The sequence below is a fragment of the Hemitrygon akajei genome, chromosome 13, assembly GCF_048418815.1.
Source record: "Hemitrygon akajei chromosome 13, sHemAka1.3, whole genome shotgun sequence".
Classification (NCBI taxonomy): domain Eukaryota; kingdom Metazoa; phylum Chordata; class Chondrichthyes; order Myliobatiformes; family Dasyatidae; genus Hemitrygon; species Hemitrygon akajei.
In genome coordinates, this window is record NC_133136.1 from 105,278,656 (window position 1) to 105,306,084 (window position 27,429).

At 40.9% G+C, this 27,429-nt stretch overlaps 1 protein-coding gene across 2 annotated transcripts in view; it reads right to left on the reverse strand.

The window, feature by feature from the left end:
- The window catches only part of antxr2a (ANTXR cell adhesion molecule 2a), a 226,464-nt gene that overhangs the window by 63,877 nt on the left and 135,158 nt on the right, over positions 1-27,429 (reverse strand). For both annotated transcript variants that reach the window (XM_073065216.1, XM_073065215.1), the window contains 4 exons: positions 25,105-25,146; positions 22,867-22,962; positions 16,391-16,555; positions 15,897-15,977 (listed from right to left, as the gene is read on the reverse strand). In XM_073065216.1, the coding sequence (XP_072921317.1) occupies positions 15,897-15,977; positions 16,391-16,555; positions 22,867-22,962; positions 25,105-25,146 (384 nt within the window). The remainder of the gene's footprint in view (positions 1-15,896; positions 15,978-16,390; positions 16,556-22,866; positions 22,963-25,104; positions 25,147-27,429) is intronic.

The window sequence follows — 27,429 nt, forward strand, 5'->3', positions numbered from 1 at the left end:
GCATTGGTAATCATTTTCCAATGTTCTATAGATACAGGAACAGTTCCTGCTGATTGGAGGGTGGCTAATGTTGTCCCACTTTTCAAGAAAGGAGGGAGAGAGAAAACAGGGAATTATAGACCGGTTAGCCTGACGTCAGTGGTGGGAAAGATGCTGGAGTCAATTATAAAAGAGGAAATTATGACACATTTGGATAGCAGTAGAAGTATCAGTCTGAGTCAGCATGGATTTATGAAGGGAAAATCATGCTTGACTAATCTTCTGGAGTTTTTTGAGGATGTAACTATGAAAATGGACAAGGGAGAGCCAGTGGATGTAGTGTACCTGGACTTCCAGAAAGCTTCTGATAAAGTCCCACATAGGAGATTAGTGGGCAAAATTAGGGCACATGGTATTGGGGGCAAAGTACTGACATGGATTGAAAATCGGATGGCAGGCTGTGACCAGTGGGGTACCGCAAGGTTCGGTGCTGGGACCACAGCTGATTACAATATACATTAATGATTTAGATGAAGGGATTAAAAGTAACATTAGCAAATTTGCCGATGACACAAAGCTGGGTGGCAGTGTGAGATGTCAGGAGGATGTTATGAGAATGCAGGGTGACTTGGACAGGTTGGGTGAGTGGGCAAATGTATGGCAGATGCAGTTTAATGTGGATAAATGTGAGGTTATCCACTTTGGTGGCAAGAACAGGAAGGCAGATTACTATCTACATGGAGTCAAGTTAGGAAAAGGGGAAGTACAACGAGATCTAGGTGTTCTTGTACATCAGTGAATGAAAGCAAGCATGCAGGTACAGCAGGCAGTGAAGAAAGCTAATGGCATGCTGGCCTTTATAACAAGAGGAATTGAGTATAGGAGTAAAGAGGTCCTTTTGCAGCTGTACAGGGCCCTGGTGAGACCCCACCTGGAGTATTGTGTGCAGTTTTGGTCTCCAAATTTGAGGAAGGACATTCTTGCTATTGAGGGAGTGCAGCGTAGGTTCACAAGGTTAATTCCCGGAATGGCGGGACTGTCATATGTTGAAAGATTGGAGCGACTGGGCTTGTATACACTGGAATTTAGAAGGATGAGAGGGGATCTGATTGAAACATATAAGATTATTAAGGGATTGGACACACTGGAGGCAGGAAGCATGTTCCCACTGATGGGTGAGTCCAGAACTAGAGGCCACAGTTTAAGAATAAGGGGTAGGCCATTTAGATCAGAGATGCGGAAAAAAATTTTCACCCAGAGAGTGGTGGATATGTGGAATGCTCTGCCCCAGAAGGCAGTGGAGGCCAAGCCTCTGGATGCATTCAAGAGAGAGTTAGATAGAGCTCTTATAGATAGCGGTGTCAAGGGATATGGGGAGAGGGCAGGAACGGGGTACTGATTGTGTATGATCAGCCATGATCACAGTGAGTGACGGTGCTGGCTAGAAGAGCCGAATGGCCTACTCCTGCACCTACTGTCTATTGTCTGATGCTGATTAGATATGCCAAAAATTGTCTGGCTGGCAAACTTTTGGTAGCATTTAATATCAAATGGAGCTAAACTCCACTGTAATACCTATCAGGGACAACTGAAAATAGAAAATAATATGAGATTAGTCAAGTAATGATTACAGCAATTATTGTTGCGGATGACATATATCTTGATTTACATTTTTTTTCTCAACAGTAGGTCCTGGCTCTTGAGGTGGCATTTGCCACGTAATGAAACAAGCTCTACAATCTCCTGACTAAATTTTCTGCCAATACTTTATCAACATCAGGAGCATAATTTACTAAAAGCTTAAACAGAAGGTACAAGGTTTTAATTTTGGCTGCAATACACAAGCCACGATGACCATGACTCACAATTTTCCTGAAGAGTCAGAAAATAATTTCCATGCAAATATAAGTTGGCCACACTAGTGAGCAGATGTTACTTAACCAATTGCCATTAACTAGTATAAACAGGATCTCTGCCACAAAGCCTACAGCAGCAGAGTGGAAGAAATTCCAATAAAATTCTTAACCTACATCTTAGCAGATTTGCAGCTATTTTTAGTTTTGAAAGCCAGATTCATGATTCTTGGAATACAAATATTAAATCCACAGAAAGGAGCATTCAGTCTGGGAAAACCAGGAAAACAGATGGCAAGGAAATAGTGGTAAGTTGGACTGAGATAGAGGTGAAATGAGAATCCATCAATGAAATAAAAAATGGCTCGGAAGACTGGAAGGCTAGAGGGGAACAGGAAATCTATAACTTGATGGGTCTGCCACCTTATGCAACAAAAGGCAAACACATCTTTAATTCTGTTGCAAAGATTCTAATAAAAGCTCTAATTGTACAGATTACTCTTTTCCCCACAGGTAGTTACAGAAGATTCACATTCCTGCTAATAACTACACCGCACATACATAGAGCATCTGTTCAACTGAATACATGGGCTTGAACCAACAGTTCACGCATACTTTCAACAAAATGGCTGTTCTGTAAATTTTCAACTTATAGGGAGCATGGGTCATTGGTTACCATCCCTTTGTCTCAGGAGGGAATAAAGCTGTATAGCTCTGGAAATAAAAGTCTGGACCGGCTGAGCTCGTCTCAGGACTGAACTGACTCTGTGGCTGCAAACTCCCTTTTTGGAAACTCTGCGATTCTTGCTCTGTGTGCTATTAATTTACTTTTTTTATTGTTTGCACTATTTGTTTTTTTTCTACTTTGAATGTTTGTCGGTCTTTGCTGTGTGGATTTCTTAGTGGATTCCATTGTGTATCTTTGTGTTGTAGCTGCCTGCAAGAAGGCAAATCTTAAAGTTGGATATGATATACATGCTTCGATAATACGAGGGGTGATTGATAAGTTTGTGGCCTGAGGTAGAAGGAGATGAGTTATACAGCTCTCGTTACATGCACGTGCAGTTCAACTCTTTGAGTGATTATGCAGGAAGTTTGAAGTTAATAACTCATCGGGGTGATTGATAAGTTTGTGGCCTAAGGTAGAAGGAGATGAGTTACTAACTTCAAACTTTCTGCATAATCACTCAAGGAGTTGACCTGCATGTGCATGTACCGAGAGCTGTATAACTCATCTCCTTCTACCTTAGGCCACAAACTTATCAATCACCTCTGCTGTGGACATTTTCTGGAGGTCCAAGATCCGTATGCTCCACCGCCGCTGGACTAAGTGTGTAAATGTAGGAGGGGACTATGTTGAAAAATAAATGTGCTAGGTTTTGTAAAATTGACTCCTTCTACCTTAGGCTATGAACATATCAATCGCCCCTCGTAAATATGCTTTGAACTTTAAATCTCAGACACTGAACAAAAGAATTAAAAATAATTTTTAAAATGTTGGAAGCGCCCAAGAAGCCACATAGCATATGCAGAAAGAGAAACAATTAGTGAACATCAGGTCCAAGTCCCTTCAGAACAGACAGAAACTGGAATTAACTGCTTAATTTTATTTAGAAAGCGAAATGAAATATGCAAAGGCTTTGGGCTGAAATATAATTCCACCTGTAATGCTGAAGACGTGCACTTCCAAACCACCCAGTTAAATGGTTCCAACACTGACACCTACCCGACAGAGTACGAAACTAGGCAGATGTGCTGTATAATGTCCACAAACATCTGAAAAATGCAATCTGGTTAATCAGCACCTGAGCAGCCTAACCACAAGCGTCAGGGAAGTGATAAGAGCTGTCATCCACACTGCTTTACGGTGACATTTACTTACCAATTCTCTATATATAATAAATGGGATAATATTAAGTGGCAGGTGGAAGAAAGGGACATTTGATGAAAGTCTCAAGATAAATGTGGTAGTGAAAAAGGCAAATGGGTTGCTTTTCTTTATAAGCTGAAAAATAAGTATAAGAGCAGGGAATTTATGCTGGAACTCCATCCAATGCTATACCAGCTTGAGCATTTGATATGTTTCTGGTTAATGTACTTTGATGATAGAGAAGAGATTTGTGAAGGTAACTTCTCCACTATGGCTCCCCTCTTACCTCTTCTCATCTCATCTGCCTAGCGCCTTCCCCGGTACTCTTCCTCCTTCCCTTTCTCCACTAATCCACTCTCCTCTCCTATCAGATTTCTTCTTCTCCAGCCTTTCATCTCTTCTTCTCATCGCTTCCCAACACTTACTTTATCCCCCCCCCCTCCCAATTTCACCTATCACATTCCAGCTTGTACTTCTTCCCCTCCCCCCACATTCTAATGCTGGTTTTTCCTCTGCCCTTTCTGCTCCTCATCAAGGGGTCTCGGTATGGAACGTCGACTGTTTGTCTTTTCCACAGATGCTGCCTGACCTGCTGAGTACCTCCAGCAATTTATGTGTGTTGCACTAGATTCCCAGCACCTGCAGAATCTCTTGTGTTTTTGAGGATGTTATCTGGACCATAAAATCACAGGAAAGATTGCGTACGATAGGGTGGTTTTCTTTGGAAGACTGAAAACCAAGGAGTGGAGTAATTGAGGTATATTAAATTATGAGAAGCTTTAATGGAATAAATCAGAGTGATTTCACTTCCCTAAGAGACGGATTAAAATTTAAAGTCAAGCGGCCAGATTTTGGTTTTTCCCTCCTCAAATCTTAAACATCTGAGACTAAGATACAAATAAATTTGAACAAGATAAAAAAAAAGAGTTAAAGACAAAATTCATCCACTGAAGAAAATTCCAAACATTTTGGTACAACAATGAGTTAATTTTTTTGAGAGCTGTGACTCCTGTGAGGGAGCACATGACTCAGCTGATGTTGAGTGACTTGCTCAAATACACTTGATAGCTCCTTTCAATTTCAGATGAATCTTCAAATTTATGAGGACTTGGAAACTGTTCTATCAGTTTGCTTTTTTTTCCAAATGATGAAAGCCATCTGGGACTTCTAAACAGCTTATCAATTAAGCAATATAACTGAGAAGGAATTATTAAACAAGAAAATTAGTTACAGTATCATTCAACATAAAAATTATAAACTATTTTCTATAGGCCCTTAGCTAATCTTAGCAATAGTAATAACCATTCCAATTAATTTGTTTCATTCTGTTTAACAAGTGGAAAAGGCATTTGAAATGTCATATTTTCATGCATTGTGATAATTCTATGAAAGCACAACGTGCAAGAGTGGTTAAAATAATATTTTCCAGCAATATCAAAGCTCGTTCAGTGAGAAAGAAACAGCAATCGAGTCATGGGGGTTTGCAGCACAGAATCAGGCTCTTTACCCTGTCTAGTCCACACTGAACTGTTACTCTGCCTCGTCCCATTGACCCACACCTGGACCATAGCCCTCCCTACTCCGTCTACTTATCCAAACTTCTTTCGGATGTTGCAGTTGAACCCACATCCACTACTTCCACTGGGAACTTGTTCCACACTCTTGAGTGAAGTTCCTTCTCAGGTTCCTCTTAAATATTTCATTTTTCACCCTTAACCCATGATGTCTCGGTCTAATCTCTCCCAACCTCAGTGAAAAAGTCTGCTTGCTTTTACCCACCTACAACCCTCTTAATTGTGTAAACTTCTACCAAACCTTCCCGCATTCACTTACGCTCCAGGGAATAAAGTCCTAAACTATTCAAACTGTCCATATAACTCAGGCCTCAAGACGTGGCAACTTCCTTGTAAATTTTCCCTGTACCCTTTCAATCTTACTGGTGTCTTTCCTATAGGTTAGTGATCAGAGCTGCACACAAAACCCTAAATTTGGCCTCAGCAACTTCAAAATAATATAATAACTCCTGTATTCGATATTCTGATGCATGGGAACTAGGGTTGAGGAGGAGGAGAAAAAAAGGATCAGCCATGATTGTATGGTGCAGCAGACTTGATGGGCCAAATGGCCTAATTCTGCTCCTACGCCTTATGAGGCCAATGTGCCAAAAGCTCTCATTACAACCCTATTTACCTGTGACAACACTTCCATGGAATTATGAATGTGTATTTCCAAATCCGTTTGTTCTACATTCGCAGATCTTTTTGATCTACAGTCCATACCGTTCATATCAGTTCTTAGAGGACTTTGCCCTACATATTTCCTGTAATCTATCCTGCCTCATATGCCCATTGATGCCAGCAACCCTTACACCCACGATCTCTGTTCCCATCTTCTGGAGGTGTGACACAGCAGCAGGAAATCTGCAGCATTATACTGCTCAGAAGCCACACCTTTAACTAGCCATCAAGCCAAGTGAAAACAGCTTTCTGGACTTGGAAATATAACAGGAGTAATTTGAAACAGTGAACTTAAGAAATATTTCAGTAAAAAGACAAATGCACCACCAGGAAAGCGTAACGCTGACCTCCAGCTGGTAAGTACAGGAACATGTATCCACACAAAGGCTTGTTCACCTAAGCCCACGTGGATGTTCATTTGGCTCCTAAGGTGGAGCAACAAAGTGATGAAGTGATGAGGTGGGAGTTGGCAATCATTTTAGGAGTACATCTCCAGTGAAAATCATAATTTCTCCCAAGTCCCTGGGCACCTCCAACAGGGGAAAAATGTTGGGAGTGTGCAGAAGTCAGTCAAATCTTTGCTGTGATGCAGAGCAAGGCAACAGAGACCTGCAGACTGGAGAATGAGGCACAGAGGCTTTGGGAGACCATTAGGTGACAGTTAGTCAGAAATCAGCTGGGGTAGGTGGAGCATGGAAGGGGGTCATGAGCTGATACACAGGGGAATTGGAGATCAGGATCAGCAGCAGCAACTTGATGTGCAGAGAAATGCAAGGATTACTGGGGGTTAGAGACTGCCAAAACACAGGGCTGACCTAAGCCAAAAGCAAGGTACTGGTAGTACCGTTCCTTATTAAGACCTGATCAAATTTCAGTCCATCTTTGACAATATTTCAGTACATTTGAACTGTGTAAATGTATTAGCATGCTTTATAAACGTAAGGAAAAGGAATGGCACTTGCAAAGCTCCTGGATGCTTAGATTATGCTGCTCTTCTCTGAATATCAGAAAAGGGGACATTCACTCTCTCATTCACACACCAGAAGTTTTGTGAAGGCCAGTTAAAGGCTGTTATTATGAGAGAATAACAGTTTCTTCTTCTGAAAGTCTGGCTTAGTGCCAATTAATTTTCCTTGGATAATTTTCAATTTTCTAATGACTCAACACTTCATAGATTTTACATTTTCAGAATAATATCCACTTAATGAGTGGCCATTACAGAATAGATGGCTCTGTGTAACACAACTTGTTTTGTTCATAATTATAAGGAAAATATGCAACAGTGATAATGAATAGAAGTGGAAAACCTTTTAACAGGTCCAATATGGTTTAACAGGCTGTTCTTTGAACTGTCTTTAAAAATAATATGGAAATCGGATCTTATATGAATCTACTGGAAAAAAAAATCAAAGGTCCAAAAATGTTTGAATTTGAAATAAAAGAATGCATAATTTAAAGTTCTAAAGGACAACTCCGGTGAGTGCTCTCTTCCCTATTTTGAAGAAAAATAAGCACGATATGCTAAACATCATTTACAGATACAATGCTCCTATAGTCAAAAAATGATGCCTCAAAAACAATATAGGATACTACTGCGCACATTATCCAGACACAGATCTTTAGAAGAATGTATGGCTAAATAAAAGTGTTTTCTCGGGGACTACCTAAGCTACCTGCTATCCCCAGCCGCTCCCACTGAAACTTTGTGGCAGATGTTGCTGTGTTAACTTCGCTCTGAAGTGGCTCATCTTCCCCTGGCTCCCCTCACAATAGAGTCAAAATACATTAGATCTCCTTATTTGTGCCCGAGGCCAGTTCAGGAGCACAGCTGTGTCCTTCCCTGCTCTACCTTTGGTGTTTAAGCCCCTCAGGCAGCAAATGTGAGACCAAAACTGTTCTGCCACTCTCAACTGCATCTGCTGACACTCCAGCAGACTTGCTGCAGGCTGGTAAGGACTACTGCCTCCCATCCTAACAGATGTCTGCAACAACCTGCTTACGTACACCTCTACTGGCACTTGTAACCTCACAGATCATTTGTTGAAAAATTCATCACTCACTCCCCTCTCTCAGGATTTACATCCAGAATCAAAGTCTCTGCTTTCACACCAGGCAAGCTCAAAGTGGCTCCACCATACATTAGTTGTTGGCACTGAAGAGCTTTTCTAGCTTTGATGCATCCTGCCTAAACTTCAATTACAACATCAAGGCACTGAAACCTGTGGTGAATACTTGCTAAATGATAAACATTGGCCCACTGGGTCCGAGGAGAATAATGTCTGAAACCGGCTGCTCATGCAAAAATGATTTGTTTGTTTACTAGAAATTAGGCCACAACTGAAGTAAACAGTTTTCCTTGTAATACTATTTTTCCACACATAAAGAATTATTCAAATCAAAGTTTAAATATTAGAATTTATTTTTCAAAATGCTCTTAGAAGCTAGTGAAAAGAACATAGTACCTTGTAGATTTTAAACTGCTACTATTTGGATTGCTCATCTGCTCAACACATCAGGCAACTTGGGATTGTTAACATCTTTGTGAAAAGATCATTCTCAATGCTTGTCAAGAGTCTGAACACAACAGGATTATTTTAGATGATTAAAGCTTTCAAATGAAACTTAAAATTAAGAAATGGAAAAGTACAACAGTCACCAGTTTATGCTGAATAAACCTTTCCCTGTGCTTTAGTGTTGTAGAATGCTTTATGTGTTATGTAATTTGTATGTCCTTTTGATAAACTTATTCCATCAGAACAGGAAGAACATCTTGTTTTTTATGTACATTGTAAAGGCCTCTTGTGTCTGCTAATATCATGATGTAAGTGCACACGAAGAAAACACTTTCCCCGAAAGTATTTCTAACACATACAGTACCTCCTAGTCTTCAGTGGCTAATTAATTCTTTGCTCACTTATGAAAAGGCTCCACAACAAAAATGGTTAATACATTACAATACTTTACTTCAAAATTGTTGGGGTGGGCCGAAGACATGTTAATAAAGAGATTTTTATTAATGGGAAATCTGGTCATATTATAGTATGTCCCTTCAGGTCTTGTGTCACTGTCATTTCTATTAGACCTTTCCTATGTCATATGGAATCAGGAGGGATGCATCCAGAGGGAGAGGTATTTTACTCATGAACTACAACTGAAAGACAAAATGTAACATTCTTTTATTTGACAGGATCTAGAGTATCTTGGACAAAACTGGCACCCAAGGTGATATAAACAAACATGAGGTGTTAAGTCTTACATTTTAAATTATATATTTTTGACTCACTCACCAGTAGTGTGAAGTTTTATATTAAACTCAGCAAGCAGTCGTTTCACAAGTAGGAGTTTGTAAGTAGGAGTTTCAAAACCAAATATTTTGTAAATAACTTTACACTTTATTTGAATGAAGTGTTTCAGTACAAGTCCAGAATAAATAATGAGCATGGGTATTTATATTGCATTCATCACCATCAAGGCAGTAACTACCCAAATTACAAGTACTTGATGAGTTAAACCTGCCAATTGGGTTTAAGCCACAGGCAGTTTTGAAAGAGTTTGCTTTGGCTTCAATTATATTAATCAATATAATCAGTTAGAAAAAATTTGAATTATGTTGTTTACTTAATATTGTAGCAAAAAGAGACACTAGCCTTTAGTTGAGCTATTATATGTATAGCAGCGTTTAGATAATTCATCACAACTCTCCAATTCTCTCATCACATTCTTTCACTCTATAATGCATCTAAACTACATCCAACCATTCTTCATTAAACTATTCTTCACCTGACATGCAGAAGGATAAGCAGAAGCCACCATCTTTTGATAAAGGAAACTAGACAAGGTGCACACATACTACAGTCAACCAGATTAGGGTTGTTAAGGGTGCTAGAAAATGTATGTCTTTTTTATATTATGGATTAAAAAATATTTTAATACAGTGGTGATTATGTTTCCTGATAGATATAACTAAATGACACAAGAAGACCTTCAGCAGAATTAGATTTTTGTCCCTTTATAGGGATTTGTCATTAGGCTAAATCCACAAACAACAGTTGTTCAATGTCATCTTGGCATTGAGATACTTTGAAGCAAAATACAGGAAAGCACTAAATATGCTATACAACAATATGGTTTCAATGCACAGAGCTTTTTTATTGTAACACAGTGAAAACAGCATACTTTCACAGGAAAAGCCCCATTACCACAAAAAGCACTACAGCTTTAACGTTTAAATGAGGAAGTTAGCAATTTCACAAGAAATTAGTTAAAACATTCTGCAGCATAAACAAAAAAAGATCTGCAGATGCTGGAAATCCAAAGCAACATACACAAAATCATGGAGGAACACAGCAGACCAGGCAGCATCTACGGAAAAGGGTAAACAATTGACATTTCTGGCCAAGACACTTCTTCAGGACACAGTAGCTCTTTTATTTTATAAAGGCAGCTACTCCAATATTTGAAAAAGGAGTTAACATGTGATTTTGTAAAGATGTAAAGATGTAAATTATATCTTTGGAAACATGTAAAATCCTAAGGAAAGCTGTATGCGCTGCAATGAAGATATGCTGACAGATTATTAAAATTACTTTTATTTTCTGTATTTAAAACAAAATTGGTGGACAAATCTTTTGCCTAAGTAGGTCCTTTCTACCTGTAGGTCCGGAACAGAAAGGATTATTACCACCACAGCTTATCTAAAGCAGATACAATATCACTGGCTTTCCACTCTGGTTTGGAGCACCCAGACAACAGTAAAATTATGTCAGGTACTACGGTATTTATCGATTACAGTTCAGCATTCAAAACCATCAGCCCTTCAGTGTTAATCATCATGCTTCAAACCCTGGGCCTCTGTACCTCCCACTGCAACTTGACTCTTGACCTCCTTATAGGGAGTCAACAATCTGTGCAGATCAGTAATATCTCCCTCTCACTGATACATGTTTACTCCGCAGTTCTACTTCTCTACACTCATGCTCGTGTGGCCAAGCAGAGGTCAAATGACATCTCTAGGGAGATGATATTAGATTGGCTGGTTGAGTGATGTCACAAAAGCTTGAATTGACTGTGGACTTCAGGAGAACACATAGCAGTCTTCACTGAATGGTCAGTAGCAGAAAGGGTAAACAACTGCAAGTACCTTGGCTCAACATCTCAGAAGATCTCTCCTGTGGCCAACACACTGATATATTCACAAATAAAGCATACCAATGGCTCTACTTCATTAGAAGGTTGAGAAAATTTGACCATTATAATTTCTGTTGCTATATGGTGGAGAGCATTACGATAAATTGTATCACAGCCTGGCATGGAGTCTCCGATGCACAGGATTGCAAGAAGCTGCAGAAGGCTGTAGGCTCAGCCAGTTCCATAACCAGTACAATTCTCCTCACTATCGAGGATATGTACTCGAAAAGTGGCATCCATCGCTAAGGAGCCTCACCATCTAGGACATGCGCTCTCCTCCGGGAGGAGGTACAAGAGCCTAAGGACCCACAATCTGAAACCCGCAACAGAATGCCAGCCACGAGAGATACCCTCTCCTAGGTGAGCTGCCACTGTCCGTTACAGCAGGGGACATAAGAAGGACTCTGCAGAGAGTCAGCCCATGTAAGGTGTCTGGGCCAGACAATATCCCAGGCCAAGTAGTCAGGAAATGTGCACACTAGCTCACCGATGTCGTCACAAACACCTTCAACACTTCACTCATCCGGCTGCTGACTCCACGTGCGTCGAATCAACCACCATCATCCCTGTATCAAAGAACTCTACACCTTCCGAACAAAGCCACTACTATTCAGTGGCACTAACACCAATAAGCATGAAGTGCTTTGAATAGCTGGTGATGGAACATCAAAAACTCCATTCCTGCCACACTGGACACTCACCAACAGAACCGGTGCACAACAGATGCCATAGCATCTCTCGTGCCTCTACCCTACCCCGACACACCTAGAAAACAAGGACAATTATGTCAGAATGCTCTTTCTGGATCTCATTTCAGCATTCTACACTATTGTCCCACTCACCTTGGTGAACAAATTCCTACCCCTCGGTCTAAATGTACCAGTGTGTAACAGTGTGTTGGATTTCCTAACCAACAGACCTCAGACAGTCAGGATACACAACCCCTCCTCCCTCCCCATCATCTACAACACAGGAGCCTCCCAGGGCAGCATGCTGGGCCCATTGCAGTACACCCTGTTCATGGCCAAAACCCGAGTAATCGCATTGTCAAGTTTACCAATGGCACGACAGCGGTGAGACAGCCTACAGACAGGAAGAAGAAATGCTCAAAGACTGCTGCCAGGCAAATAAGATGGTATTCGACTTCAGGAGAACTTGCAGTACTCACACCCCTGCCTTTACATCAGGGGCAACTGCACACTCCTGGGAGTGTGCATCTCACACAAGCTCTCCTGTTCCAGAAGACATCCCACACAGCCAGGAAAGCTCACCAATGCCTCTACTTTGCTAGGAGGCTGAAGACAGCTGGACTGTGCATATCTATGCTCATGTTTTTCCACAGATGTGCAGCAGAGAGCAGGCCAACATGTGACATCACTGCAGGGTACGGCAACTGTACTGCAGCAGACAGGAAGGCTCAGCAAAAACAATCAACACATCACTGGCACCAGCCTACCTGCCATCAAAGACAAATAAACAGAAAGATGCCACAAAAGGGCCAGTAACATCATCTCAGCCACCCTGATCAAGGACTCCTATCAGGGAGAAGGCATTCACACCATGACAGTTACTTTCCCCAATCAGCAAGGCTGATCAATCCTTCCACCCACTAACAAAGCTCTCTACATCCCCCCACCACCACGACTATATCATCTCCTGTCAGGCACCTTAAGTACAGACACTCCTGTGCCCAGCATCACTTTATAGACATACAATCAATAATTGCACAATATATATACAGTATTATCTTATGTATTTATATTTATTATGTCTTTTCATTATTGTGTTCTTGATAAAGGATCCAGTGATTTCCTGGTGTAGACAACACATAAACTCTTCTCAAGCTTCCACCTGGGTTCACAAAGGAACTGGTTGTGGACTACATGAGGAATGGAAGTATCACACAAGGTATGGAAACACATTATTATTGGCAAAACAGTGATAACCATTGCCTTATAGATAGTACAAAAATAGAGAAAGTACAAAAATATATCACCACCAAATATGATAATGGAATTATTACCTGGTCTGTATATTTGAAGGTATTTGAAGACAATATATTTGAGAGTAAATCTTTGGGAACAATATTAGAGGTACTGTAATAGAGCCAAGATCTGGGATTAGTTGGCAAAAGTATAATTTTTAAAAATGCCCTCTCAGCAGTATAATTCTTTCACTTGGTATATTGTAATGTAGTATCTGATTGTTTAATATTCATTCAGGCAGTAAGGAGATTGTAATAGGATTAAGGAGAACCCCAAGGCATTCTATGCGTATGTGAAGAATAAGAGGATGACGAGAACGAAGGTGGGACCGCTAAAGGATAAAGAGGGCAACATGTGCCTGGAGGCAGAGGAGGTTGGGGAGGTCCTAAATGAATACTTGGCTTCAGTATTCATAAGTGAAAAGGATCTTGATCAGGATGAGGTCGAAGTAGAGCAGGCCTGTGTGCTGGACAATGTGGAGATTACGGAAGAAGTGCCGGATCTTCTTAAAAACATTAAGATTGATAAATCCCCAGGGCCGGATATGATACACCCCAGGTTGTTGTGGGAATTGAGAGAAGAGATCGCAGGAGCATTAGCTGTGATCTTTGAATCCCCTTTGGCTGCATGGGAAGTGCTGGAGGACTGGAGAATAGCAAATGTAGTTCCCTTGTTTAAAAAAGGTAATAGGGATAAACCTGGGAACTATAGACCGGTGAGTCTTATGTCGGTGGTCTGCAAACAATTGGAAAGGATTCTTAAGGATAGAATCTACAAGCATTTGGAGAAATACAGTCTACTCATGGATAGTCAACATGGCTTTGTGAAGGGAAGATCGTGCCTCACGAGCCTGATTGAGTTTTTTGAAGAGGTAACAAAAGAAATTGATGAGGGTAGGGCAGTGGATGTGGTCTACATGGACTTTAGCAAAGCATTTGACAAGGTCCCTCGTGAGAAACTCATCCAGGAAGTCATGAGGCATGGGTTAAGTGAAACCTTGGCTGTTTGGATAGAAAATTGGCTTAAAGGAAGAAAGCAGAGGGTAGTTGTGGAAGGAAAATATTCTGCCTGGAGACTGGTGACGAGTGGAGTGCCGCAGGGATCTGTCCTGGGACCCCTGCTTTTTGTGATTTTTATAAATGACCTGGATGTAGAGGCGGAAGGATGCCTTATGGAAGGCGTAAGTTTGCGGATGACACAAAGACTGGAGGAGTTCTGGATGGACCTGTAGGTTGTCGAAGGTTACAAGAGGATATAGACAGGCTGCAGAGTTGGGCAGAAAAATGGCAGATGGGAGTTCAATCCAGACAACTGTGAGGTGATGCATTTTGGAAGGACAAACCAGAAGACTGAGTACAGGATTAATGGTTAGTTACTTAAGAGTGTGGATGAACAAAGGGACCTTAGGGTTCAAATCCATATGTCCCTCAATGTCGCTGCACAGGTTGATAGGGTAGTTAAGAAGGCCTACGGGATGCTAGGCTTCATTAACAGGGGGATTGAGTTCAAGAGTAGAGAGGGCATGTTGCAACTCTACAAATCTCTGGTGAGACCGCACTTAAGAGTATTGTGTTCAATTCTGGTCACCTCATTATAGGAAGGATGTGGAAGCTATGGAGAGGGTGCAGAGGAGATTTACCAGGATGTTGCCTGGTTTGGAGAACAAGTCATATGAAGCAAGATTAGCAGAGCTGGGACTTTTCTCTTTGGAGCATAGAAGAATGAGAGGGGACATGATAGAGGTCTACAAGATTATGAGAGGCATAGATAGGGTGGATAGTCAGTACCTGTTTCCTAGGGCACCAATAGCAAACACCAGAGGCCATAGGTACAAAATTAAGGGAGGGAAGTTTAGGGGAGACATCAGGGGTAAGTTTTTTACACAGAGGGTTGTGAGTGCCTGGAATGACTTGCCAGGGATGGTGGTAGAGGCTAAAACATTAGGGGTATTTAAGAGCCTCTTGGACAGGCACATGGATGAAAGAAAAATGGAGGGTTATGGGGTAGTGTGGGTTTAGTACTTTTTTTTAAGGATTATATGGGTCGGCACAACATGGAGGGCTGAAGGGCCTGTACTGTGCTGTAGTGTTCTATGATTCTAATACTTTGATTTTCATACACCCACCATTTTTCTTTTTTTCCTATGATAAATTCCACTAAACTCCAGCCATTACTAAGATGTGATGCAGCCAGAGCCAAACTTGAATTTTTGGCTTCATATAAACACAAATCAAGTAAAACCGTAGACTACTTTTGCTGTTTAGATGGTAGTTAATTAACAAGGCAAGGTAGGGCAAATATATATTTCAAACACACCAAAGCATAACATGTGCCTTTGTAAAAATATAGATAAATCTTTATAGGATTTACAATACTTTTCCATTGCACTGTATACGGAAATCTACTTAACACTTACCAGGGAACTGACTAAAAGCCTGCCAAACCTGAAAAGTGACCCTTTTTTTTGAGTTCTTAAAATTTGGCATAGCTTGATGCAATATTGTTTTCAAAGAATAATCACAAAAGTTGGTTCTTGACTTATTTTAATGTTTTATGCAATCCTGAGCGAAGTGTTGATAAACATTTATATGTTTAAAACATAATTTCAGAAGACATCGATATCAAAAGGACGACTCTAGAAGTTGACTTAAACAAATCAATTGGCTTAAATAAAATATAAATGGAAGTAAAGCAACAAATAATATTGCATATTTTTATTCTATTTTATCTTCACTTTTCTTTGAAATGAACATTCCTGTCTCCCTAAAAAGGATTTGATCAGTACCTCATCGCCATTTTGCGGTCGCATCAAAGAAACTCGATCATACTGCCGCCTCAACAGTGCCCACAACGCGTCAAGTCTGCCCTGTAATTTGAAAAGAAGCCAGAAAACTAAAACAAAATGAAGCTTGGTTGATTTATTCTGGTACAAAAAGCAATGTGTTCCAATGCTCCAACGCTATCTAACTTGAAAGCTCACATTAATAACATTTGTATGCAGATAAAAGCTGTATTTTGCCCTAATGCTTACTCTTCCTTTCACTAATCCATGGTACAAATATTATCAGAAACATCTATATCCCAATTTTCTTGTTGCTTAAACTCATAACCTTGTCTTGCATTGAAGATTAATGTTATTTTAGACATTGTCAAGAGGATAAATGAATATATACCTAGGAACTCAAGTCATGAAACTCAAAGCATTTGATCTTCGAATTCTTAGTAATTTTATAATACCTAAGTGCAATATAGTTTATTATGAAATGGGACTTGAATTACCTTAATAGGATCATACCACTTCGGTGAAGTTTGAGCTGGAGAAGGAGGTTTGGGTGACCTTGGAGAAAGAAGTTCCTCTTCATACCCTGGGCTTGTAATAACTGCATTTTTGGCCTTTTCTAACCTTGCTCCTTCCTCAGTAGATCCCTTATCTCCCCATTTGACCTAGCAGGAACAAAAGCAGTAACAATCAATCAGCAATGTCAAATGTATTTGAGGAAACAATACAGAAAATGATAACTGCACACTCAGTGACATAACTGAATTGCTGGGAAGCAATGAAATTAATCAGAAAGTAGGTATTGTCATTCAAAAGTACAACTACTTAAAGGTGTTTACACAGAACTTAATATTAACAAATGCAAATGAGTGTTACATCATGTACTTCTATTAGTAACCCCTAGAATTAATTATTAGAGATGTTGTTAAACATGTACTTAACTTAAAACCAAAGTCAAATTTTAAACAAACTTTTGGGAAAAGTCAAGATAAACACCTAAGTAAAGATCTCTCCTAATATATAAAAGAATGAAATGGATAAAGATACCAAATATGAAATGGTAAACAGCAACAATGCTACTTACTTATGCCCTGGGGCAGAGTCATTCCTATATAACGGGAGAGCAAAATGTTTGGTACAAACTCTGATTTCAGACATTCCTAGACAGAAACTTGCACTTTGGAGCTGAGTAATCAGTTTACAATCCTAATCTCAATATCCCTGTCAAAGCCTTGTCTACAAGGAGCAGAGCTTGTGAACTTGATGAAGAATACCGTTATAATTCTTCACCTCTGCACCATCCCATCAAGCTACTCACATACAAAATACAATACGAGGGGTGATTGATAAGTTCTTGGCCTAAGGTAGGAGTCAATTTTAGAAAACCTAACACATTTATTTTTCAACATAGCCCCCTCCTACATTTACACACTTAGTCCAGTGGTCGTGGAACATACAGATCTTGGACCTCCAGAAAGTGTCCACAGCAGGGGTGATTGATAATTTCGTGGTCTAAGGTAGAACGAGATGAGTTAAGCCTTTCTGGAGATCCAAGGTCCGTATGCTCCACGACTGCTGGACTAAGTGTGCAAATGTAGGAGGGGACTATGTTGAAAAATAAATGTGCTAGGTTTTCTAAAATTGACTTCTTCTGCCTTGGGCCACGAACTTATCAATCACCCCTTGTCTCTATTATGAAATTAAAACCATGATTGAGAAGGTACCAATATAAATGTCTTGTCTAGTCCTTCCTAGTACGTATGTAAAAGTATACTACCCCAAGAATGGACAATCAGAGCTTGTAAGCAAAGGTCAGGCCCATTGACTTTGCCCTTCCAGCAGCAAATGGCCCAAGGTTTTCTATTATACTAACGCATCATAAAAGTATGAGGGCTAACATAGCAACTACAGTTTTTGTTCATCCTCCCCCTATCTCTTTAATGACCTCTCTTCAAATTCCAAATTTTCTTCTCTCTTTATTTTCGCATGATGGATTGGTACATTCAAAACCATAATTCAAAATATATCGGTCACATTATTGATAATTCTTTTCTTACTTGATTTCCTCCTTACTCCTCAAATTATTTACACTCCCTGTTCCGCCCTTCAGGCAACTGATTATGTTGTTTTCCTCCTCTGTGATTAAGCACATCCATTTTTTATATTGAAACAATCAGTATTAGGTTATTTCCTGTGCAGTCAGGAAGTAGGAAGTAGGAAAGCACGTTGGCTGGCAGAAGACCAAATGTTTATGTCAGGAGCTAAAAAAGATTTTACCTAAAACCAACCTGTTCTTTCCCCAGTAGAAGGATTGCTTGTAAATTGATGTTATATTGTTTAGAAGTTATGCAAAAGGTGTCGCTAAGATTTTGCTGAAATATAATGTTATTTTTCAGTTTATTGGACACTAACCTAGATGTTAATCATTTACACATACTATTTATCTGTAGTACTACAATATCTACCTGCAGGAAACCTAACCAGGTTCTTACTTGGTGGGTGTACTTACTTGTGTGAATGGATCAAAGTGGCGATTGCACTGTGATTTGTCGCTTTTCAACTTCACTCCTTATTCACTGTGTCACGCCATTGTGACTGCAATAAACCCAAGGAGCTAGGAGTCTATACCCTGACTCACATGTCATTTTTGACTGTTCAGCTGACTGTTTGGTTAATGTTACCAAGCCCCAGCAAGGGCAGTACTCTCCCTATTCTGACCGTTATGTTCTCCTTCTCATTCAAGTTAACCCCATCTTCCAATTCATACTTATCTGAAGTAGAATGATGCACCATTACCAATATGGATATGTAATGTGCTCCACATTCTTATGGCATGAATGTACATCAGATGATATCATCCACCCAAATGCCTCTGATGTTGATATGGAATTCAAACCGACATCACATTTGTAGTTTATGAAATAATTGAAGTGAACAGGATTGGAGCACCAGATGGCAAGCCACTGCTCATGTTTAGTTTTGCTGATAAATGGGATTTTAGAAACAGAAATATGGAAACATGGGAAATCTGCAGCACAATACAGACCCTTCAGCCCTCAATGATATGCCAAACATGTACTTGCTTTAGAAATTACCTTGGGTTACCCATAGCCCTTTTCTATTTTTCTAAGCTCCATGTACCTATCCAGGAGTCTCTTAAAAGGCCCTACCGTATCCGCCTCCACCATGGTCACCAGCAGCCCATTCCATGCACTCACCACTCTCTGCGTAAAAAACTTACCCCTGACATCTCCTCTGTACCTTCTTCCAAGCATCTTAAAACCGTGCCTTCTCGTGCTGGCCATTTCAGCCCTGGGAAAAAGCCTCTGGCTATCCACACGATCAATGCCTCTCATCATCTTATACACTTCTATCAGGTCATCTCTCATCCTCCGTCGCTCCAAGGAGAAAAGGCCGAGTTCACTCAAACTATTCTCATAAGGCATGCTCCCCAATCCAGGCAACATCCTTGTAAATCTCCTCTGCACCCTTTCTATGGTTTCCACATCCTTCCTCTAGTGAGGTGACCAGAACTGAGCACAGTACTCCAAGTGGGGTCTGACAAGAGTCCTATATAGCTGTAACATTATCTCTTGACTCTTGAACTCAATCCCATGGCTGATGAAGGCCAATGCACTGTATGCCTTCTTAACCACAGAGTCAACCTGTGTAGCAGCTTTGAGTGTCCTATGGCCTCGGACCCCAAGATCCCTCTGATCCTCCACTCTGCCTTAATACCCAAGGAGGCATGATCAGGTCCTGAAGACCATCGCCGAAGCCATCAGCGCAGGAGTGGAGTGGGCGAAGCAGTCCCGACCCTCCAAGCAGACCATTGCCTTTGTCAGAGCTGGGGAGCAGCCAATACCCGCCAAAAGAACATCAACAGGTATCCTGACCTCTGCAAGGGTCTGGCAGCTGTTGGTGGACCTCGAAAGGCAGCTGAGGTTCCCCAACCATATCGCAGCCACCACCCTGCGATCAGACATTGTCCTTGTGTCTGAGTCTACAAAGCAGGTGGTGATGCTGGAGCTGACGGTCCCATGGGAAGATCGCTTGGAAGAGGCCTTCGAAAGGAAGCTATCGAAGTACGCAGGACTGGTCAGCAACTGCCAGCAGGCTGGATGGAGAGCGAGGTGTCTCCCAGTGGAAGTCGGTTGTAGGGGATTCGCAGCCCGTTCCTTAGCCACAGCCTTCAGCAATTTGGACATTGTGGGAGAGAGGAAGAGGTGAGCCATCCGTAGTACCACCGATGTGGCAGAGAGGGCCACAAAATGGCTGTGGCTCAAAAGAGGGGAGCCATGGAGTCCATCTGGACACAAGCTGGGGTCTGATCAGCCCCAGCTGGGTCACCTGGAGGAGGGTGTATGATTTTGAAAGTCCTGAAACACCCAATGATTCCAGGAACATCACTGACGGTGTGTCCAGAGGCATCAGCAGATGTATGCACACAACAGTCACATCCTCAAAAAATTCAGTCAGGCTCATAAGGCTTTTCACAAAACCATGCTGACCATTCCTAATCATATTATGCCTCTCCAAATGTTCATAAATACTTCCTCTCAGGACTTTTTCCATCAACTTACCGACCTCTGAAGTAAGACTCACTGGTCTATAATTTCCTAAGCTATCTGTACTCCCTTTCTTGAATAAAGGAACAACATCTGCAATCCTCCAGAACCTCTCCTGTCCCCATTGATGATGTAAAGATCATTGCCAGAGGCTCAGCAATCTCCTCCCTCACCTCCCACAGTGGTCTGGGACATATCTCATTTGATCCTGGTGACTTATCCAACTTGATGTTTTCCAAAAGCTCCAGCACATTATCTTTCTTAATGTCTATATGCTCAAGCTGTTCAGTCCTCTGTAAGTCATCCCTACAATCGCCAAGGTCCTTTTCAGTGAATACTGAAGCTAAGTATTCACTAAGTAACTCCGCTACCTCCCCCGGTTCCATACACACTTTTCCACTGTCACACTTGATTGGTCCTATTCTCTCATGTCTTATTGTCTTATCCTCTTGCTCTTAAGGACTTTAGGCACTTTTGATGCATAATGTGGCTCTGCTGCTTGCTGAGCTCATAACTTACAAGGCCATTTATGTGCTCACCCACCAGGAGTGGAGCCCGGCTCCATGTAGATAAGCATGTCTGGGATTGGGAAGTGCAGTGTGATCAGCCGCAGACTGACCTGAGAGACCAGCCCAAGAAATCGACATGATAGTCATACGAATGACAAAGCAATACACTGGAGGAATGCTGGAGGAACTCAGCAGGCCAGGCAGCATCGATGGAAAAGAGTACAGTTGATGTTTCAGGCCGAGACCCTTCATTGGGACTGGAGAAAAACATAAGATGTCAGAGCAAGGTGAAGGGACGGGAGGAAAAGTGCCAGGTGGTGATAGGTGACACCAGGAATCTGATAGGAGAGGACAGAAAACCATGCAAGAAAGGGAAGGGGGAGGAAAACAAGAGGGAGGTGATGAGCAGCTAAGGAGATAGGTTGAGAGAGAAAAATGGAAATAGGGGAATGGTGAGGAGGGCGCTACCCAGAGGGAATATAAAGTATTGCTCCTCCAACCAGATTTAGCCCCAATCCCCCACCACAGCGACAGCACTAGCTTCATTAATCAAGAGGTCTGACAGCCACAGTTAGCTATTCAACCTTTACAGGGTGCTGGTTTATTTGCAAATACTGGTATGGGAAGTCACTTTCATTCATACAGACTTCACTGTTTTTAAAATGTAATACAGGCAGTCACCGGGTTACGAACGAGTTCCATTCCTGAGTTCGTCTTTAAGTCGGATTTGTATGTAAGTCGAAACAAGTACATCCGGTATTATTTAGCGTCAGTTAGTCAAATGTTTGTCTTAGTATATAGTATATATTTTACCTTTCTATGCAAATAAAATACTTAAGAAATGTATGTATTCCAATAATTAAACCACTGCGTTGCTTAATAATACAGTAGTTGTAGCTTTCGTCAGGGCAGGGCCTTCCACATGCTCCATTATTCTCACTTTATCCATTAACCTTTAAAATTGTTCCAATCGTTGACCGAATTTAGCCTAATGCTTCTCCAATTACCAATGATGTTTCACCTCTTTTCAAACACTTTATTATTTCCATTTTATTTTCAATTGCAATCGCTTCCCATCAACGGAACAGAAACACTGGGGGCAGCGGATCCCGACCTCCGCTGGGTCCTAAGAACCACCGCACTGAAATCCTTGGGTCCTAAAGTCCACCGCACTAAGACCAGTTAAATGGGACATGTGGGGACTGTGCTGGGTCCGTATGAAAGAAATTGACTTCCCATACCAGTATTTGATCCTCCTCAATATTCCGCGTGGGAATTTAAACAGGAGGTGGCAGTGTTTTTTTTTACAAGGTCGAGTTGCGAGCTCGACATCAACCCATCGCGTTCAGGAGTGGTCTGTCACTGGATCGAACTTGGGAACCTCCGTTCTCAAGCCCGGCGCTGATCTCACTGATCCACCAGCCGGCTGGAAAAGGCTGGGGGGTTCGGGTCAGGGTGAATCTTGCTAAGAAAAATTTAAGCTAAATACAAAGTTACATGCTCAACACAGTGTCAACGTCAACGACTTAAGATGGCGGAAGGCGTCGTAATCTGACTTAAAATGGTGGACGGCGTTCTCCTTCCTTGGTTTGTAAGTATGAGTTGTTTGTAAGTCGGACATTTGTAACTCGAGGACTACCTGTATGCCTCATTTAATTTAAGTTATTTACATAGGTTAAAATTATGAGGTTTAGATTCAACTTCTATCATTCAATTACCACGTGTAGGAAGTACCTAAAAAAATGAAACCCATAATAAAATAAATCCTGACAAGAGTTTATATTTCAGTTCATCTGATCTTGTTACAGTCCAAGGCCCTTCCAGGAATTTCAAATCACTGTATACAAGATATTTTTTCAATGTAAGTAAACAGTAATATGTAATAAATTTGTAAAATACCTCCATTCTTTTTATTCCACCAACACCTCTACCACCATAGTATGATGCATCTACAGTTGGCCACTTCGTTTTTCGCTCTGGATCAGCAATAATTTCCTATATTAAATAGATTGATATAGCAAGTAATGATTCTGTTCGCATCAAATAACTGCACGCATAAATATTTACACAAATGATCTTACCGCTCTGTACTAAGCTGGTAATGATTGAAAAATATCCCTGAAAGGGGTTACTTTTGAGTATTGGCAAACAGTGGAATGCTAGACTGATTGCACATCCCAACTTACTTCTAATTCCACAGAAGTTGAAAGGTAAACTTGAAGAGGATGCAGTAAGTGGCAGAGTTTTCACCTGCGACCAGCGTAAAATATTACCAATGAATATGAATTGTATGGTCCAGATCAGAATTATTTTATTCTTAACCATTGGTATAAACACAATTTATCATCAAATACCTCCCCGTGAAACAAATAAATACAATTCTTTAAAAACTCTGATAGCTCAATGTCTTCTTCCATCTTTTGTATTCTGTGACTTAACCTGCGAGACTTATTCAATGTTTTGATAATAAAGTAGTAAATTAATTTTACTCTTTCGCTATAACCATATAACAATCACAGCACGGAAACAGGCCATTCTGGCCCTCCTAGTCCGTGCCGAACTCTTAATCTCACCTAGTCCCACCTACCCGCACTCAGCCCATAACCCTCCACTCCTTTCCTGTCCATATACCTATCCAATTTTACCTTAAATGACACAACTGAACTGGCCTCTACTACTTCTACAGGAAGCTCATTCCACACAGCTATCACTCTCTGAGTAAAGAAATACCCCCTCGTGTTTTCCTTAAACTTTTGCCCCCTAACTCTCAAATCATGTCCTCTCGTTTGAATCTCCCCTACTCTCAATGGAAACAGCCTATTCACGTCAACTCTATCTATCCCTCTCAAAATTTTAAATACCTCGATCAAATCCCCCCTCAACCTTCTACGCTCCAATGAATAGAGACCTAACTTGTTCAAACTTTCTCTGTAACTTAAGTGCTGAAACCCAGGTAACATTCTAGTAAATCGTCTCTGCACTCTCTCTAATTTATTGATATCTTTCCTATAATTCGGTGACCAGAACTGTATACAATATTCCAAATTTGGCCTTACCAATGCCTTGTACAATTTTAACATTACATCCCAACTTCTGTACTCAATGCTCTGATTTATAAAGGCCAGCGTTCCAAAAGCCTTCTTCACCACCCTATCTACATGAGGCTCCACCTTCAGGGAACTATGCACTGTTATTCCTAAATCTCTCTGTTCCACTGCGTTCCTCAATGCCCTACCATTTACCCTGTATGCTCTATTTGGATTATTCCTGCCAAAATGTAGAACCTCACACTTCTCAGCATTAAACTCCATCTGCCAACGTTCAGCCCATTCTTCTAACCGGCATAAATCTCCCTGCAAGCTTTGAAAACCCACCTCATTATCCACAACACCTCCTACCTTAGTATCATTGGCATACTTACTAATCCAATTTACCACCCCATCATCCAGATCATTTATGTATATTACAAACAACATTGGGCCCAAAACAGATCCCTGAGGCACCCCGCTAGTCACCGGCCTCCATCCCGATAAACAATTATCCACCACTACTCTCTGGCATCTCCCATCTAGCCACTGTTGAATCCATTTTATTACTCCAGCATTAATACCTAATGACTGAACCTTCTTAACTAACCTTCCATGTGGAACTTTGTCAAAGGCCTTGCTGAAGTCCATATAGACTACATCCACTGCCTTACCCTCATCAACATTCCTCGTAACTTCTTCAAAAAATTCAATAAGGTTTGTCAAACATGACCTTCCACGCACAAATCCATGCTGGCTACTCCTAATCAGATCCTGTCTATCCAGATAATTATAAATACTATCTCTAAGAATACTTTCCATTAATTTATCCACCACCGATGTCAAACTGACAGGTCTATAATTGCCAGGCTTACTTCTAGAACCCTTTTTAAACAATGGAACCACATGAGCAATACGCCAATCCTCCGGCACAATCCCCGTTTCTAATGACATCTGAAAGATCTCCGTCAAAGCTCCTGCTATCTCTACACAAACTTCCCTCAAGGTCCTGGGGAATATCCTGTCAGGATCCGGAGATTTATCCACTTAATCCAGCTATCTCCACTATTTTTCATTAACCCAACTTTCACATGTCCAAACCTTTACATACCTCTTTTGGAGGAGGAGGAGGCGGAGGAGGATCTTTTATGACCTGCAACCAAATCATTAAAAATATGATTTGCATAACAGCAATAATATAAAGCTTTGCCCTGAAATACTCAATTTCTATAACTGATCTTTAACAAAAATAAATGCCAGTCATAAGTAATAACTGTTATCTCATACGACAGATGCAAACCCCAAACACACAGTTCATTAATGAAACAGATTTAAACTTTACTAAATATGTAAAAGACAAATAGCTTTCCTAAAGATTCCTCTGCTCAAACATTGTCACTTCCTTTCAAAATTAGTATTTTTATTCTATTGTCCATCTCCAAAAAGCACCATGGTGAACAAATCAAAATATTATGACTGAACCTCTAACATGCTAAATCTCACATGACTATGTTTTGACTGAGATGATTAAAGTGATGCAGCATAGATAATCAAATCCTTGATTAAAGATGTAGACTTTAAGGAATGTCTTCTAGAATCAAAGTATGCATGGCTGCCAATTCTAAAAGATAGAGATGATGAAGTTGCCAAAATTGGAACTGTGCTGATCACTTGAAGAATTACGGAGCTAAAAAATATTAGAAATGGGAAAGCTCCAGGTCACTGAGGAAAAAAGGAATGACAGCCAGAAGCCAATCTAGATCTGAAAGTAGGTTTCGAGTCTGTGGTCAAGTTCAGTGTATGGTCATTCAACCATACACTCGTATACTGCCAAATGAAACAACATTCTTCAGGACCGAGCTACACAACCCAGCACATATAACTCACGCACATAACACCCACACTAAACACCTGAAGTATATTGCCACAAATAAATTAACAAAGAATAAGGTGCATATATGACACGTTAAAAAGTGGACAGTATGGCACTACTGATGCTTCATACGTGATGAGACATGGGTGGTGGCAGGGAATTCAGTTGTCTGACAGCTGGGGGAAGATGCTGTTTTCCATCATAACAGCTCTTGTCCTAGTGCTAGTGCAGCTCCTAACTGATGATAAGGGGTCAAGGAGTTTGTTGGACAGATGGGAGGGGTCGTTGACAATGCGACACTCCTGATAAATAACTCTGATGGGTGGAAGAGAGATCCCAATGATCCTCTCAGCAGTTATCACGATCTTTTGGAGGGGCTTGCGGTCGGATGCCTTACATTTCCCATACTAGATGGTGCTGCAGCCGGTCAGGAAAACTATTGATGCTGCTCTTGTAAAAATTGGTTAAAATGGTGGAGAGGGTAGGGGGTTGGGGGGGAGGGAGCAGTCATACTCACCTCAGCCTCCACAGGAAGTGGAGATGTTGCTGTGCTTTCTTGACCAAAGAAGTGGTGTTGATGGACTAGGTATGATCGTCCAATATGTGCACTCCCAGAAACTTGGTGTTCCTAACTCTCTTGACAGAGGGGCCATGTATCTACAGTGAGGAGTGCTTAACCCTAACATTCCTAAAGCCCACAATCATATATTTGATCGTGTCCCTGTTGAAACTCAAATTGTTGTGCTAGCTGCTCTAACTCCTCTCTTTACGCCAAAGTGTGGGATAACCTCAAACGGTTAGTGCAATGCTTGTCAGCTCAGAGTGTATTCGAATAATCAAGTCTAAAGCTCACGAAGAAGCAAATGAGCTACAGCAGAGGCAGAAATTGTGATGATATTGTGGTAAACATAACTGATTTTAACAATGGAACAGTGCATGGTCTGAACACATCTCAGAGTCAAGAAATAAGAAACTTAGGATGTGCTGTCATGTCCATTTTCTGGTGAGTGGAAGGCATTGAGTGACGATGACTTTGAACAGGCATTCCACAGACCAGAGTGAGATAAGAAACCCATTAGAATGCTGGAGGAACTCAACAAGTCAAGCTTAATCTCGAGGTAAATGAACAATCAACATTTCGGGCCGAGGCCCTTTATCAGGACTTGTCTAGAAATTAATATATTTTCTCTTCAAGGATATAGAATATACATTCTCTTTCTAAGATCATGCCTGTCTACCTCAAAAGTCTGAACCCCACCAAATAGATGTTTGCTCTCCATAGCAGCAACAGAGCCATAACTAAAACTAAATACAACATTTACATGAACTCGCAGTAGTGCTTTATCCTTCCTGCTCTCATTAGTGACAGGAAGTGTTGACATCACCAGAATGAAATACTGAAATGGAGCTCTTCAGACCTCAAAGCAAACTTTGATAAACAAGAAGTTATGATCAAAAGCTCTTTCAGAATATATCTTCTTCTCTGGATGGAGTTGAGAGTAGTATTGGTGTACAGATTAAGAAAACAAAAGCTGTGAATCTCAGAAATAATTATTGTAGGAA